Source organism: Sapajus apella, unplaced genomic scaffold (genome assembly GCF_009761245.1).
Source record: "Sapajus apella isolate SASKATOON/1434 unplaced genomic scaffold, GSC_monkey_1.0 scaffold121, whole genome shotgun sequence".
Lineage (NCBI taxonomy): Eukaryota > Metazoa > Chordata > Mammalia > Primates > Cebidae > Sapajus > Sapajus apella.
The window spans coordinates 931276-948630 of NW_022437061.1; the positions used below are offsets into that span (position 1 = coordinate 931276).

The window sequence follows — 17355 nt, forward strand, 5'->3', positions numbered from 1 at the left end:
GAGCACACTATTATAATAAAAAACCAAAAATTTAAAGAATAAAATATGTATTCTATCATATAACTTCTATCACACAACTTGGCCCTATTATACTGCCTTGTATTTGGCAGGCATTAAATGTTAGGTACTGAAAATAAAAATAGGTCAAGTAATAGTTACGATGGTCATTATATCTCTCAATGCACTCACATTCTTTTAAAATTTTTAAATGGCCGAAAAAGATAACTTTAATTTGCCCTGAATATAAACCAGAAATTTTTAGAATGAAGAGCCTCTAAAATCAAATACATTTTTTTCAGAAAACAGTATTTTCAAATTTAAATTAGAATAAAGTACTTAGAATGATTCAGTATGAAATGTAGAGCTTAATAAAGAAAGTATAGTAAAAAAGAATGTAGCTAACAGGTCAAAAAAGGCATATTCATAATTATCACTGTATATCCTTCATAAATTTAAACAGCACATGTTAAATTTTATATCATTTTTGATCTTTTAAAAAAATTTTTATTTATTTTTGAGACAGAGTCTCACTCTGCTGCCCAGGCTGGAGTGCAGTGGCTCGATCTCGGCTCACTGTATCCGCCGCCTCCCAGGTTCAAGTGATTTTCCTGCCTCAGCCTCCTGAGTAGCTGGGATTACAGGCGTGCACCATCATGCCCAGCTAATTTTTTTCTTTTTTGTAGAGATGAGGTTTTGTCATGTTTGCCAGGCTGGTCTCGAACTCCTGAACTCAAGTGATCCACCCGCCTCAGCCTCCCAAAGTGCTGGGAATACAGACGTGGGCCACTGTGCCCAGCCATTGACTTTTCAATAAAAGATGACATATGGCAGTTCCATAATATTCAATGCCAAACCAATTCTTTTCCTATGATTACTATTCAATTAAGTTCTAGAATTATGGGAGGAAATGTGGCAGAAAAGGGGAGTGAGGAAACTATAAGACTGTCCAACTATATGCTGTTTTGGTGTATTTTACTCCCCATACGAATAGATGGGAATGATGCTGTAGTCTGCCTGAAAGAGAAAAGTACAATAGAAGTCACCCATTTAAAAAGTGTACTCATTAGACATTCCAAAGTTTGTATTCACTAGTTGGTTAGGCCTTGGTAGTGCATTTGGTACTTGTGATAAACCTGCTGGGGATAACTTACAAGGTCTAAGATAAAAAAACAACAGATGTGGTTGAGAATTAAGAGATCATTAGTGGAGATAAGACTAAAATCCAGAATTAGAAGCTAAGTTTTCTGACTTCCAGATCAATGCAATACCTGTAACAAAATTTTGTTGATTTCATTACAAGGAGAAGCTTTTAATGATGTCGATGTACTCATAATTCTCTCCACACTTTGAGCCAAATGTAGAGAGAAACTATTTACATAATTTAAAGCAAACAAAACAAAAAAACAATGGATTACAAATCAAAAGAAGAGAAAACAAGATGGAAAAAAGTGGATGATTTTCACATATAAAGATTATTATTACCTTTTCCAAGTCTAACTCCTCTAACAAAATGCTGGCGTTTTTGTTTGCTTCAGCAGCCTGTCTATCTTTGGCTTGTACTATTGACTCCATACAAAGATGACACTTCTTCAGCATCTCCTATAATGAAAAATTAAGATGTTTCCAGGCTCACAGAACAATTCCCATTTACATAAATTCCTAAAAACATGAAGATCTTTATTAAGGTACTCAAACCTAAGCAATAAAGATCAATAAAAAGGGGAAGAAAGGCAAAAAAGCGTGCAAATAAAAACATAATTAACGTGGTATATTTAAGAATATACACAAGTAAAGAAGCAAAGAACAGCTTTGCTATTCTTCAAAATAATATTCATTTAACTGGCACTTTAGAAACTAAAATGATTTATCTTCTAAATATAAGAAATTACACAGCAAACAGAACTACAGTAATTTATGTTGGCTGATTAACAGCCTAACGGAAACAGGCAATGTCAACAAAGAAAACAGATTTGAAAATTTTTAAAGAAATGCCCTCAAATATTTAAGCTTTGTTGCTCAATTTCATGTACAAAAATCACTTATAAAGGAATCACCTATGTGTACTTATATAATTTTCTCAGTGATTTCATTCTCAAGTCACACTTTAGGACAGCAAAGCAGTATTTCTTTATTTTTAAAAAATTTTTATTTATTTAATTTTGGAGATAGTCCTTGCTATGTTGCCTAGGCTTAAAGGAAGTGGCTATTAACAGGCACAATCATAGTACACTGTCTCCTTAACTCCTGGGCTCAAGCGATCCTCTCACCTCAGCTTCCCAAGTACATGAGACTAATGTGTACCTGAGAATACCGCTGTGTGCCACTGAACCAGTCTTATTCTTAGTATTAAAATAATATTTTAAAATATTTATTTTTAATCTCCTCCTCTGCCCATAAAAACCTGTCATACATAGGAATATTAATTGTCACAGACAAATCTAGAGCCAGGAAAGACAGTGACCTAGCCAGTTTAAATTAAAACCTACAGGGAAAAGCTTACTATCTTATAATAGCAACTGTGTAAACATAATAGGAAGACATTTTTAAGATCTGTTGGCCTCTTTGGTTTTGTGAGGCATGTGTTAGGATTTTATTAAGTGTTAGTGTAAACTCCAAATCAAAATGTCTCCAGGAGAAGGTCTCAATTCCATCTCTAAAAGGATTCAATTTTATCTTCCCTACATTTCCTACAAAATTCCTAGCCAATTCATTCTCAAACTTAGTTAAAATTAAAAGTTAGTTACCCTAACTTTTATATCATGTTCAAGAGTTCTTGCTCATGATTAAAAGTACTATGTTCATTTTACTGAGAAATAAAAATCTAATGGACAGATTCCTTTCTCAAAATAGGTATCAGTCTGGATAACATATATATATATATATATATATATACACACAGAAGACAGCACTAATGAATAATAACATGTTGCTTTGAATTACTTAGTGTTCACATAACAATTAAACAACAAGCTCAAGAATTTATTTTTATTATTTTTTTTGAGACAGAGTCTTGCTCTGTTGCTGAGGTTGGAGTGCAGTGGTATACTCTTGGCTCAATGCAACCTCCGCCTTCCGGGTTCAAGCCATTCTTGTAACTCAGCCTTCCAAGTAGCTGGGAATAGAGGCACACGCCAACATGCCAGGCTAATTTTTGGATTTTTGTAGAGATGGGGTCTCCCATGTTGGCCAAGCTGGTCTCGAACTCCTGAGCTCTTGCAAATCACCTGCCTCAGCCTCCCAAATTGCTAGGATTACAAGGGTGAGCCACTGTGCCTGGCCTCAAGTATTACTTTTAAAGATAAGGTAATCCTATAGCAAGGATGTTTAACTGATTCATTAGGTAAGTAAATAATCTGCAAGAATCTCTTCAATGGCATAATTCATTCCCAAATACTAGATAAATGAAAATGGCTACATATTACGCTTTACTACTCAAACTAAGAATTTTTCTTAGAATAGAAGATATATTAACCAAATAGAGTCCCTTGCTCATATAGTGAACAACATATTACCTTATCAGTGATGGTTGCTATGTATCTCATACATTCAGAATCTGATGGAAACTGATTGACTTCTTTGACTAAGTAGCGCACCACCTTCACATGACCCTAAAAAATAGATATCAATGTCAGATTGAAAACAGACTCTAACAATTCAGTACATCTGTGCCTGAGCTAACTTTTATAATTTAGTGCCACAATGTAAAGACTAAATTGCCTATTAACACTATAAATAAAAAAGAGACAGGCTTTGGTTCCAATGAGTTAAAACTACATTGATCATTCTCATCCTACCCTCCAAAAAAAGTACAGAATAATATGACCTAACATTCTAAACAACTCTGAATAAAAAAACAATAATCCCCAAATCAATAACAAGTAGGGGATATATCTGAGGAAGGGGAAATCTTATTTTTTTCTTTGCTAACTCCCAAACTATGAGAGTCTAGTTTCCATTCTAAGGATTAAAAGAGCAAAAATAATAATTTTGTTTTTCCATTCCTTCAGATAAAAAACAAATGTATAGTACTGTCCTAGGTAAGTGTGAAAGAACATACACTTCCATGAAGAATAAGCTATGATTATATTATCCACTGTAGCACAGGTTGGTATCTAAGTTCAAAATCTTTAGACTTGCCCTTTCCTACTTCTTAAGAGCCATTCCAACTTTCTCTAGCCCATGCTGTTGCTTTCTGACACAATGTCTAAAGTTAGCCAGTCTGGGTAATCAGCTGTTAATCTTTAGTACATATTTTTTTATTGCTTCTATCTCTTCCTTTTAGACTGCATGTTTCTAAACTTTTCTCTAAATGAATAGCTATCTTCTAATGAATAGCTCAAATCCACTTGCATCATTCCTTAAGGATCTCTCCAATACTTCTACTGTATTTATATTTATATGAGGCAACTCAAACAGTTACCTGACTTTGGGTATGGATCTTACCTCTCCAATTTAATTACATTAAAATTTAAAAAGTATGGCTGTTGCACTCCATATAACATAGTACTCTAGCCCACAGTTGCACATAGTATTTACTCAAGAAATAATGGAACGTAAGATTACATAAGAGTATAAAAGATAGGTACTGCTCATCTGAAGTCAATAAGTCTGTTTGGAAAGATATATGCATGCTAGATACTAGAGTAATAACTAATAAAAATAATACAGTAGTAACATATAAAAATATGTATTTCTCCAAATGAATGATAGAAACTGCCAAACTTCTACAACCTCTAGAAATTAGAGATCTCAATGTGAACTCAAATAGGATGAAGAGTTTGGTAGAAGGAGAGACTTAAACTACACCTTAAGAATGAGTAACTTTGGAAAAATGAAAAAAGACATGGGCATTCTATGAGATGAGAAAAAAGGTGACGTGAGAGATCTGAACAAGGAAAGATCAAGCAAGAAGATAATTCTCCACATTAGGGATTCTAATGGGAGACAAGATCTACAAGCACTAAATTGTGGTGGCTTTGAATACCAAACTAAGATTGGATTCCAAATGATTTCAGAGATTAGGGAGACACAAAGATTAACTTGATAATGATATGCTAGCTTGCTTGGAGAAGAGGCAGCTAGCCAGTGAGAAGGAGTAAGTTTGATTGCTGAAAAACAAATATACAGAGAGTCAAAAATACAGTCACTGGTACTTCAAAATATCTAGGGAAGAGGCAGAATAAAAAACAAGAGTCAAAGAGAATAATAAGAGAAAAAGGAAGAGACACTTTATCGCAATTTATTTATTAAAAATTTTCAACATTTTGGCATCTACAGGGAATTTTACCTATAATCTTCAAATGAAAAAACTCAAAATTATAATCCCTGTAACAGTAATCTGTTATTCCCCATAGCAAACTAAGACTGTACGTAAGAGATCAAACAAACCATTAAATCGAAGAAAGTTTGTTTCACTTTCACAAAATCCATATTTTTACCTTTAAATGTAATATACTTGAAAATCAGTATATTAAAATGCTGGTAGTGGCATTTTCATTATTTAATTCATTTTTTCCTAGTAGTTAAAGTCAATAATCAAAATAAAAACAATTTGTTTTTTTTTTGAGACAGGGTTGCACTCTGTCACCCAGGCTGGAGTGCAGTGGTGGAATTTCAGCTCACTGCAACCTCTGCCTCTCAGGCTCAAGCCATCTTCCCATGTCAGCCTCCTGAGTAGCTGTGACTACAGGCACATGTCACCATACTCAGCTAATTTTTATAATTTGGGTAGAGGCAGGGCTTCACTACATCTGCCCACCTTGGCCTCCCAAAGTGCTGGGATTATAGCCACGAACCATGGCACCTGGCATATACACAAAAAAACCAAAACAATTTAAGTGATATTTTCCTCTGTAGTGGTATAAAAGAAAACACTCATTAAGAGTAACTAACTAGAGGAACTTACTTAAGTATCTTAACTGGATTTACACCTTGTGAAGATTACGACTGCAACCAATTTTGAAAATATTACTTAGAACAGCTTTTTAAAAGTTTACCTAGCTCTGATGTCCAATAAGGTTGATATTAATGGCTTTTCTGAAAAACCTGTATACATCTACATTTAATGTTGCCATCAGAGTAATTATTTGCATATTTACTGCTTTCGTCATAGCTACAAAAGCACAAAATAAGTCTTTAGTGATCACTAAGCCACGTACTTCCTAATGTAAGTAAAAAACATCCAGGTAAATGAGGATGAAAGACTTATACCTTTCTAAATGCTGCCATAAGAGGAGTTATCTTGCGGTTATCTGCTGCATCCACATCTGCACCTGCTTGCACCAGTAACTGAACCACATCGAGGTGTCCACCATTTGCTGCTAGCCACAATGGAGTGTTCCCCTTCTTGTTACGTACATCAATATGAGCTCCCCTAAAAACCAATGACACAGATAGCATTGTCTTTTTTTTTTTTTTTTTTTTTTAAGACAGGGTCTTGCTCTGTCACCCAGGCTGGAATGCAGTGGTGAGATCATGGATCACTGCAGCCTCCACCTCCAGGGCTCAAGTGATCCTCCTAACTTAGCCTCCAGAGTAGCTGGGACTACAGGCCCATGCCATCATGCTCAGCTAATTTTTAAAATTCTTGTGGAGATGGAGTCTCCCTATGTTACCCAGGCTGGTCTCAAACTCCTGGGCTCAAGTAATCCTCTTGTCTCAATCTCTGAAAGTGCTAGAATTATAGGCAATGTCACCACATCTATCTTAGCATTTTCTTAAATAGAATGAAATGACACAGTAACAAAAATCAACTATTAACATGTGAAAATACTCTGTAAAAGATAAAAATTGTCTTCAGTATTTGAAGTCTTAAATATGTCTTGCTCTCAGAATTATACTACAAAAGCAATATCCTATGAGGCAACTGTGGCTGTTTCAGATTATTTGTGTTCATATACAGGTTGACCATCCCTAATCTGAAATCCAGTATCAGAAGTCTGAAATGCTCCAATGAGCATTTCTGTTGAGTGTCATCACAGGGCTCAAAATGTTCCATATTTTAGAGCTTTTCCAATTAGGGATACTCAATCTGTTTTTGTCATATATTAAGGATAACATGCAGGTTTAGCATTCATTCAGTGGGCATGATGTAGATAAGAAGACTCACAGTGAATAAGAGTTAATAGCAGTTATTACCAAATACTGCTGCCTAGAATACCATGCAAAGGTCTTTGAGACAAAGACAAACAAATTAAACAAGCATCTTCGGAAAACTAGCAGTTAACTTCTACATGACTGAAAGTTGAAAGTACCCTGGATCCTGTCTGATGTCTTAAACAGTCCTATAACCACACCTAAAAGCCTTAATTCCTGCAAAGAACAAGAAAATGAACAATGAAGCCTTAGATCACTGTTAGACTTTTAAGACTTGTGTATGGGGGAATGTTTAAGCATGTATGACAACAGATGGATGCTCAAATAGCTTACTATTATAGATGTTAAAAGTAATATAGACAAGAATGAAAGAAAAACAATTTTAGATTACATGGAAACAAATCAGACAATGCAGCATAGCTCTGGATGGTTGGAAAACAATGGGTAGGTCTGGGGAAAAAAGCACTTGTAAATCAAATGTGATTAATTGTCCAGAGAGAGAGGTAATCACTAGTAACACTTGTGTTCTTACATGAAGGGTATGGTAACAACATACCTGCCAATAAGAAGCTCACAGAATTTGTAATGCCCTTTATCTGCTGCTATGGTTAAAGCTGTATCTCTTGAGGAGGGAACTGGAGGGGCATTAACATCAGCACCTTTATCCAAAAGAACTCGGCCCACCTCCGCATATCCACCAGAGGCAGCTTCCATTAGTGGTGTGAGACCAGTCTAAGTTTGGTAAAAAATAAAATGCACTGACACATAAGAGACTGGAAAGATCTAAAATTTAAAAATTTTTAAAGAATAACAAGTTGAATAAGAAATATGATACGGTTGTTACCAAGACTCACAACTAATACCTTTGAGTTACTGTCTGATCTATTAAAAGAAAATAATTCTACCTAATCTCAATGGTATTTAAAAAAAAAAATTGTATAAAATGTAAGCACTTGGCATATAACTGGTAATCAATAAATGCCTCCCTCCCTTCTCTTTCAAAATAGTCTCTCTTTCAGCTGATAACCCTACTGTCATTGTTACCTATAAAAATTTATCATTCAGGTATTTTCAAGATAATTTATCACACAGGTATTTGATGCCTGACTGAGTTATACAAAATGATTGCTGATTAAATACATACATAGCAGATAAATGTTACTAGAAAGCAGTAAAACTATAATCAACATGTTGCTACTATAAATCTTAAATATCAAAGCAATAAATTCATGTGTCAATCTCAGACTTTTTCTTACCTTAGCTCTGTGTTCAACATTTGCTTTTCTATCAAGCAGAAGGCTAACCACTTCAGTTCTTCCTTGGAAGCAGGCTAAGGTAAGGGCAGTGTTCCGATTGGTTTCTATTTGAGCATTTATGTCAGAGCCCATGTCTAAAAGAAGCTTAACAGCAGCTGTGTGTCCATTCATAGCTGCTAACATCAGAGGAGAAATGCCCAATTTGCTACCAGTTCTGAGGGTGCAGGTGTGGGGAAAACAAATGGAAAAATATACATTTTAAATGACACAGAAAAATTAGAGATGATATAGAATTCTAATCTAAGATCATTTTGCAGGACTGTTTAAAATACTCATTTTTCTCAACCCTAGTAAGTCTCGGAGATACTGCCAAGACTCCATTAGAAATGTTTTATTAGAATACTTTTCGTATTTCACTCCACATAATGACTTGGGCTAGCAGGTGATTAATAAGTTGTTAGGATAAACTTTCAATCTTAAAGCATGTATTAACTTGCTTAATAAAAGCTTCTAAGATATGTTTACATTTAGTATCATAAGAAATGCAGTAATCAATATTTTTCAAGTTCTGTATCAGGTTTTAATTACTTAAAGTTCTTCTCAAAAAGCTCTAATACTTTGAACGCCAAATTTGCAATAAAGGTATTTACTAAATTTGGCACTTAAAAATGGGCATTCTATAAATATCTATAATAGCCTTACTAAATAAGGCACTTATAGAAAGAAAATACAACTTGCCTAGAGTTAATCTCAGCTCCTGCATTTAGTAATATTTTGATGATATTCACATAGCCACCAGAAGCAGCCAGACTTAGAGGTGTATAATCAGAAACATTCCTGTGCTCTTTATTTGCCCCTCGAGCTAATAATAGCTCCACCACCTGGAAAGAAAACAAAAAAAAATATTTTCTTATGGCGAGGCATGTTATCAAAGTGTGCATTTTTAAACTTCTTCTGGTATACTATACAATAAATGAAAAGGAAAGTTCTTCCTTCATCATCTGGCCAAAACTAGCCTCTAATGATAGCAGGAGGTCTTGGAAGCCAACAAAGAAATACCTTCTCAAGTAAAACCTATGTAGAAATCTACTAAAATGGTATAGTGTGTTCATGAAAGGTCTGGACTGAATATTGGGACATGCTTTGGAAATTAATATTTCTGTTTTCACCACAAAGCAGTAAAACAGAGTAATATGGGATAAGATTTTTTCATACTATATATGTGAACGTACTTAACATATTTTTAAACCTTTCAATCAGTAAGTATTTTTAAAATACGGAATAAAAGGTCCTATATTTTTACATTATGAAAATTTTCTAACATAACATTGAAAAACCTTACATATATTCACTACCTAGATTTTTTTTTTTTTTTTGAGATGGAGTCTCGTTCTATTGCCCATGCTGGAGTGCAGCGGCGAGATCTCAGCTCACTGTGTCCTCCACCTCCCAGGTTCAAGCAATTCTCCTGCCTCAGCCTCCTGAGTAGCTGGGACTATAGGCACATGCCACTATGCCTGGCTAACTTTTTTGTATTTTTAGTAGCAGCGCGTTTCACTGTGTTAGCCAGGATGGTCTTGATCTCCTGACCTCGCGATCCGCCCGCCTCAGCCTCCCACAGTGCTGGGATTACAGGCGTGAGCCACCGTACCCAGCTAAGTGTATGGTTTTATAAGAAATTGTCGGGCTATTCCTAAAGTGGTTGTACTATGTACACGCCCTTCAATAATGCATGAGTTCTAGTAGCATCAGTCTTGGCAACATTTGTTATTGCCAGTCTTCAATTTTAGCCATTCTAGTGGATTTGCAGTTGTATCCCGCTAGATCTTAATTGCATTTCCTGAAACCTAAAAATATCTAGCATTTATTTAAGTACTAATTGGCCATTAACAGATCGTTGTCCACTATGCCATTTAATGCCTGGACAACCTTTGACACAATACTCATTTTCATTTTATAAATAAGACATAGGGAAGTCAAGACTGGCTCAAGATCATAGCTCTTATCCCTACTCTTACTATGAATATATCCTAAAATACTAACTAGGAAATAATAAATGTTAATGAACAGTGCTTTATCTTGTATCTCAGTAAAGCTATGTCCAGTTTTAGATACGACATTCTGTCCATCACTTTTTACTTTCAGAGTCAGTAAGACTAGGCCACTTATGTGGCAAGGTTATAAAAACAAGAAAAAATATGGCATTAGGCTATATTATAAACAGTATAGTAGAACACTCTAATCAAATTTCTCAAATTGTTCTGCTCCCAAAACATCCAATATAAAACAAAATTTGTGACTTTATAGTAAAATGACTCCAACATTTTATTAATCACTTCAAAATACTTACCTGTTCTATTGACACCAAATTAAAGTAACAAAGTGTTCACAGGCAAAATTATTACCCTAACATACTTCTACAGTTGTTACAACCTCATGTTACATTTTTAACAGAAATACATAATTCATAAAAATTACAGTGCCCTATTGCCTTTAATGTTACTTTTAAATAAAGGAGATCAACTAATTTCTTCTGGATTCAATATTGAAAAATTTGTTCTTATATAAAGCAAGTATTTTTTCAAGCTACATAATGATTGAAAATTTCAGTCAAGGCAAAATTTTGCTTTCCAGGATTGACGGGAATTTTTACTTTTTCTGGAATGGTAGAAATAATTCATCAAATTAAATAGTTTATTTTTCACTATCTTAGTATTTGGATTATAATACGTTTAACATATCTATTGCCTCTACTATGAATTATAGAAGAACAAAGTGACACAACTAGAAGAAACAAAATAGTAGGGATAGGCCAGACTCCTTGTCTCTTTTGTGGAGTATTCTAGTAATAATTGTATCTAACTATCCATGAATATAATATCTACTCCAAATATAAGGGAACAAAAATTATGGAAAAAAAAAAAACCATGCCTATATTATCACTGTTAACAGATTTCAGTTTTTTAATTTACATAATGAAGGATCACCAAGCCCTATCTTCTTGCACTTAACGTAATTTTATTAGATTTCCCATTCTTTTGTATAGGAACTATTACATCTCTTAAAATTGTTTATTTACAAGTTTATATTAAAAATCTAGTGCGTCTAACTAACTAGAGTTCAATATAACCTTATGTGTTTTGACTGTGGAAAACTAGGGGAAAAAGCTACTTTAAGATACTCAAATGGGAGATAATAGATTCCCAGTTCGCGGGTCAGAGTACCTTTACATATAATATTTCAAGAAGGATACTGACATAAAGGGTGAAATAGTCATGATGGTGAAGGACTTGGAAAAGGTATTCTCAGACTAACAACCAAAACAGGACTTGTTTCACACAGAGAATAGGTGACTTCAGGAAAAAAATATTTGGAGATAGAAGAAGGTATAAACATCTTTCCATTTGTTTAAAGAACAAAACCAAGAAGTGTGGGGAAACAAATAAGGCATACTTCAGGCTTAATAAATAGGAAAACCTTATAAATAAAAAAGAGAAAAAAAAAAAGATTTTAAAGCTGAATAAGACACTGATCTGAATGACCTAATGTGCTTTCTAAATCTAAGATTCAATAATTCCTTGACAGAGAAGGAAATCTATGGAGATAACACATCTGGTTTATATCCTCTGTACAAAGGACTGGATTTGAAAAAGGGAAAAAAGGGTTATCCAGCTGATTATGAAATGCCAAAAGATATACAAGTGAGTGTAAAGCTGTATTTTCTCGGGTCTAGCTAATCTCTATCGGTTTTTCTAGTTTCCTTAAAAAACCGAAAGGTCGTATAATCTTACCATCTTACCCAAGAACCTTGCCTCCAGAGTTGAGAAAGGGTGGGGAAAATCAAAACAAGACAAGAGTTTTCAAAACACATAAAAATGGAGTATTCTTAGTTCTCTACTAATCTTACAGATAGCAACAGAGACTGGTATTAAGTATCTTCTATGCCATGTACTATACGGCAGGCAAAGATGAGTGAATATATGCCCTATACACTAGGACTTACTGATTTGACTTTGAATAGTCTTTCTCCCACCCTAAATTCAATAAACAAGGATTCCTATGGCAGTATTACTTTTAGATGAGCAGGATTCTAAACAATGTGTGATTTTTCTGGCAAGACAGCTTATAGCTAACAATGATACTCATCTGTTTGTTTGTAAACAGTAGTTTCAGTTATCGTGATAAGTCTATAAATGCCGAAGCACTGTTGTGACAGAAAAAATAATATAAGTGAAAGTACACATTTGCTAAACAGAGAGAGGAAAACAATTACACTAAGGGGAAACATTACCTCCTGTCTTCCCCCAGAACAGGCCAAAGACAGTGGTGTGTCCTTGGTTCTTTCTGACTGGGCTTCAATGTCTGCACCATTGTCCAGCAATATTTCCACAACACCAACATGACCAGCAGTGGCAGCCAAGATGAGTGGAGTAAAACCTGGAGAAAAATAATGATCTTCTCACTATATGCTAAGCAAAGGAACAAAATATATAACCTTCAAAACAGGACTAAGAAATAATGTTTCTAAATAGACTTTTTGACCAGCATTCCAAAAACAAATAAAAGTAGGCCCTACCTTTCTTGTCTCGGTGCTCTATACTAGCTCCTCTCTCTAGCAGTGTTTGTACCAGTTCCTCGTGGCCACCAGCACAGGCAAGTGTTAGCGCCGTGTCATGATTACTCTCAGTCTATAAAAAATTATTTTTTGGTTAGTTTATTAAATAATTTAAGATGTTAATATCAAATACACAATATACAAACATACCAAATGCACACAAATACATATGTATCACTCTACAATATCAAGCATTTGAAAAGCAAGGTTTACGGCCAGGCACAGTGGCTCAGACCTGCAATCCCAGCACTTCGGGAGGCTAAGGTGGGTGGATCATGAAATCAAGAGATCAAGACCATCCTGGCCAACATGGTAAAACCCCGTCTCTACTAAAAATACAAAAATTAGCTGGGTGTGGTGGTGTACGCCTGTAGTTCCAGCTTTTCAGGAGGCTGAGGCAGGAGAATCACTTGAACTGGGAGGCAGAGGTTGCAGTGAGCTGAGATTACTGCACTCTAGACTGGGCAACAGAGCGAGACTTCATCTCAGAAAAGAAAAGAAAGAAGAGAAAGAAGAGAAGGGGAGGGGAGGGGAGTGGAAGGGAGGGGACCGGAGCGGAGGGGAGGGGAGGGGATGGGAGGGGAGGGGAGAGAATGGTTTACTCAATTTTTTCGACATTAGTAGCCAACTTGTGAGTTTTTTTTTTTTAAGGCTACAAATAAATATTTGAACTTTACGGGCAATTCTTTTTTTTTTTTTTTTTTTTGTTTTCACCTGAATAGTCAGGGAACTTTCACCTATTTTATTTAGGTTTCCTTTTTTTTTTTTTTTTTTTTTTCGAATTCCAACCAGAAGCTAAATACAATGGGAAACTGGTAAGCACTAGTTTTACTTAAAGCAAGCATCAAGAAAAATAAAGTATGACTTTCAATCACATGAAAGAAATTGAAAGAAATACTGTGATTCACTTGTGCTTTTGGCCATTAATGGAGAAACATATATCAGATTTATTTTCCTATTTCAAATAACTTAAAAAAAAATCTCTTTGAAACGATGGTGTTTAGATAGACAGTGCAAATGATCCCTGAGGACAGAAATGATTAACCCAACTTACTGCCTGGAGAGTTTCCAGGCTACAGTGCTGAGAGCAAGTATCCAAACAGGGTCTGGCAGTCTCCCCAACTTGGGAAGACAGAATATGGAGAAGTCAAGGTGGCTAGAATTCATGGAGCAGATTACTGAAGAGGAGAGCACTGCAGAGAGGGTACTCTGGAGATGTGCAGAGTATTCCCGTCAAATCTTCAGCTGAGTTTTGATTAGCCATGTGCATGAGGAAATTGTCCAAGGCCAGGGAAGGACCACCAGAGAGAATCAGGCTGAATAATACCCAGAGGTCACACGGGGCCAAGAATAGTTTGTTTCCCACCAGCCAGAGTAGAAAGACCTCAAAACACACAGGATGTCAAAAAGAATCCTCAGTAGTAGGGCCAAATTAGCAATTGTGGACCCACCTAACAAACTGAAAAGTAGATCTTAAAATTTTAAAAAATGTTTCCAAGTAACTTAGCTGTGTTTGAGAAAGAAGCTCCAAAATACAAAGGAACCAAACATCCAAATTGTACTGTGTATTTTTAAAGACAAAGACTATTATGAGACATGACACTATCTACATATGGCTTGCTTCTGCCTTCTTATAACAATAGTGACCATACTCTGTTACAGTTTAAATGCTAACCTAGCAAACTATCTAATTTCTCATACTTTTATTTTTTATTTATGTTTTTTTGAGACGGAGTCTCGCTCTGTCTCCCAGGCTGAAATGCAGTGGCGCGATCTTGGCTCTCTGCAATCTCCACCTCCTGAGTTCAAACAATTCTCCCTGCCTCAGTCTCCCGAGTAGCTGTGTTACAGGCCTGTGCCAACACCTCCAGCTAGATACTTTTAGTACTCTACTAGCAACATGTGACTATTAGCACTTGAAATATGGCTAGTGTAACAGAAGAACTAAATTTTTAATTGTATTTAACTTTAAATTTAATAACTGATATTCAGTCTGGTTATTGGAAAACTTAGGATGTCTCAAACAATTTGAGTACATGAATCTACTGTTTGACTGCACATTTAATCAAATCTAAATACAATCAAGTATTTCCAGTGAAATCCAAATTAAGATATAAGTAGGGTGACAAATCTGGGACTGAGGAGGTTTCTGGGATGAGGGACTTTTGATGTTAAAACAGGAAAGTCCTAGGAAAACCAAAATGATTTGATCACTCCAGCTATAAAGGTAACATGCCCACCAAATTTTGAAGACTTTTAGTATAAAGTAAAAATGTCAATTATCTCAGCAATTGTGTTGTATTGGTTACATGTTAAAACAGTATTATGGATATATTAAGTTAAATAAAATATATTTCAAAATTCTCCGGGCGTGCTGGCTCATGCTTGTAATCCCAGCACTTTGGGATGCCGAAGCGGGCAGATCATCTGAGGTCAGGAGTTCCAGAACAGCCTGATCAACATGGAGAAACCCCGTCTTTAGTAAAAATACAAAATAAGCTGGGCATCGTAGTGCATGCCTGTAATCCCAGCTACTTGGGAGGCTGAGGCAGGAGAATTGCTTGAACCTGGAAGATGGAGGTTGCGGTGAGCCAAGATCACGCCCTTGCACTCTAGCCTGGGCAACAAGAGTGAGACTCCATCTCAAAAATAAAAATAAAATAAAATTCATTTATTTCTTTTCACATTTTTTAATGTGACTACTAGAGAATTTAAAATTATAAACGTGTCTCACCTTATTTTTCAACTAGGCAGTGTTGCTCTAAGTATTCCCCTCATTTTCACATATGTACCTCTATTACAGTACTTATCACCAATCTGCCTTACATGTCTGTCACCCACAGAAACTATAAATTCCTGTGAAGTAAGGAACGTATCTTATTCATGTTTGTATTTCTACTTATAAGTGATGCTTTACTTAGGAAACAATAAATGTTAAGTAAAATGAATGGCAATAGCTGTAAAATTCACAGATTCAAAAACTATTACTAATAAACATAATAAACAAGGGACTACATATAACGTTGACTGCAGTTACACATTGTATTTCTAGAAAGTATATAATAATCACAAAATGGAAAAGCATATTCTCCCAGAATGCAAATAACTCTAAAGGCCAAATTCTATTATAAGAAATGAAAAACAAAAGACAAAAGGCAAAATCAGTAAGAGTCAAGAAAAAAGAAAAAGCCTACTAGTCAGTGATGAAGAGGGAGACCGCAAAAGCTGCTCTGCAGAAGAGGCTGGCAGAGAGCAGAGCTACTGACTGCAGAGATCAGGGATGGCCACAAGGGAGAGATGCACCAACTACAACAATGGAGAAGGACATGAAACTTAAATGAGTGACAGCTTTTACTGTGTTAGAGTATCTGATCTTCATTTCAGGTTTATAGGAAGAAATTATATCTGATTTCAGAAAAAAAAAGATAAAGGGTCTGATAAATAACTTTCCGATGGCTACACAAGCTAACAATTGGTAGAGATGGGCTTTAAAAAGCTGAAAGATCTTGATAACAAAATCCTGTTCTTCCCACTATTATCACAAAAGGGCCCTAAAGGACAGCAGATTGTGGTGAATCTAATGTTAAGTGTTTGTGTCTTATGTTCACTATACTTTGGTGCATATGCAATCAGCAGAAGAGTCAATTTTGTGATGAAGTTTATAAGGTTTCTAAAATTCTTCCAGGGTTTAAAGAGTAATTTAGGAAAGCTATGTCAATCTCAAACAGAAAATGAAGAGATGTACACAAAATTTGCAAAAGATAAGCACGGAAAGTTTTAGTGGACCAGTAAAACATTTTTTCAAACGTTACAAAACATAAATTCAACTGACATTTATTAAGCACCTTTTATATTCAAAGCATTCTACTAAGTACTCTAGGGTTGACAAAGATAAAGCTTAGTGATTACTATGCTGGGCAAATTCAGGTTCAAACTAGGAGAGAAGCACAATAATGTATTATGAGATTTCAAGAAACAAACATTGAAAACTTAAGAAAGCAGCTTTAAATTCCTTGTGGAAGTGAAGTTAAAAGTGGGCAACTCCACTGTATTTCTGCATTAAGGAGAAACTAAACCAACTAACATGATAATCTTTTAAGGCAATAATGAAAGAATTTGAAAAGTCTGAAGCGAGGTTTCCATCTTCCTAAAAATACCTACAGAATCCCAAAATGGCAAGAAATATTACTCTGTTTCTCAGTACATCAATAGAAAAATGGTCTGAAATAGAAAGCTGGGTTAATATTAATAATGACAAGGTAAAGAAAAAAACAGGTGTTTCAAATACTGGTCATGGAAATAATTATAATACAGCTGATGATTTTGTAGAAGGCAAAGTACCACTTGAAAGAAGGATCCTTTGACTCAAATTATATTGCACAAAGTTAT

At 35.2% G+C, this 17355-nt stretch overlaps 1 protein-coding gene across 6 annotated transcripts in view; it reads right to left on the minus strand.

The window, feature by feature from the left end:
• Positions 1-17355, minus strand: part of ANKRD17 (ankyrin repeat domain 17) — a 175655-nt gene that overhangs the window by 34588 nt on the left and 123712 nt on the right. For all 6 annotated transcript variants that reach the window (XM_032260974.1, XM_032260971.1, XM_032260973.1 and 3 more), the window contains 8 exons: positions 12928-13039; positions 12643-12788; positions 9090-9232; positions 8352-8565; positions 7652-7827; positions 6211-6373; positions 3513-3608; positions 1483-1599 (listed from right to left, as the gene is read on the minus strand). In XM_032260974.1, the coding sequence (XP_032116865.1) occupies positions 1483-1599; positions 3513-3608; positions 6211-6373; positions 7652-7827; positions 8352-8565; positions 9090-9232; positions 12643-12788; positions 12928-13039 (1167 nt within the window). The remainder of the gene's footprint in view (positions 1-1482; positions 1600-3512; positions 3609-6210; positions 6374-7651; positions 7828-8351; positions 8566-9089; positions 9233-12642; positions 12789-12927; positions 13040-17355) is intronic.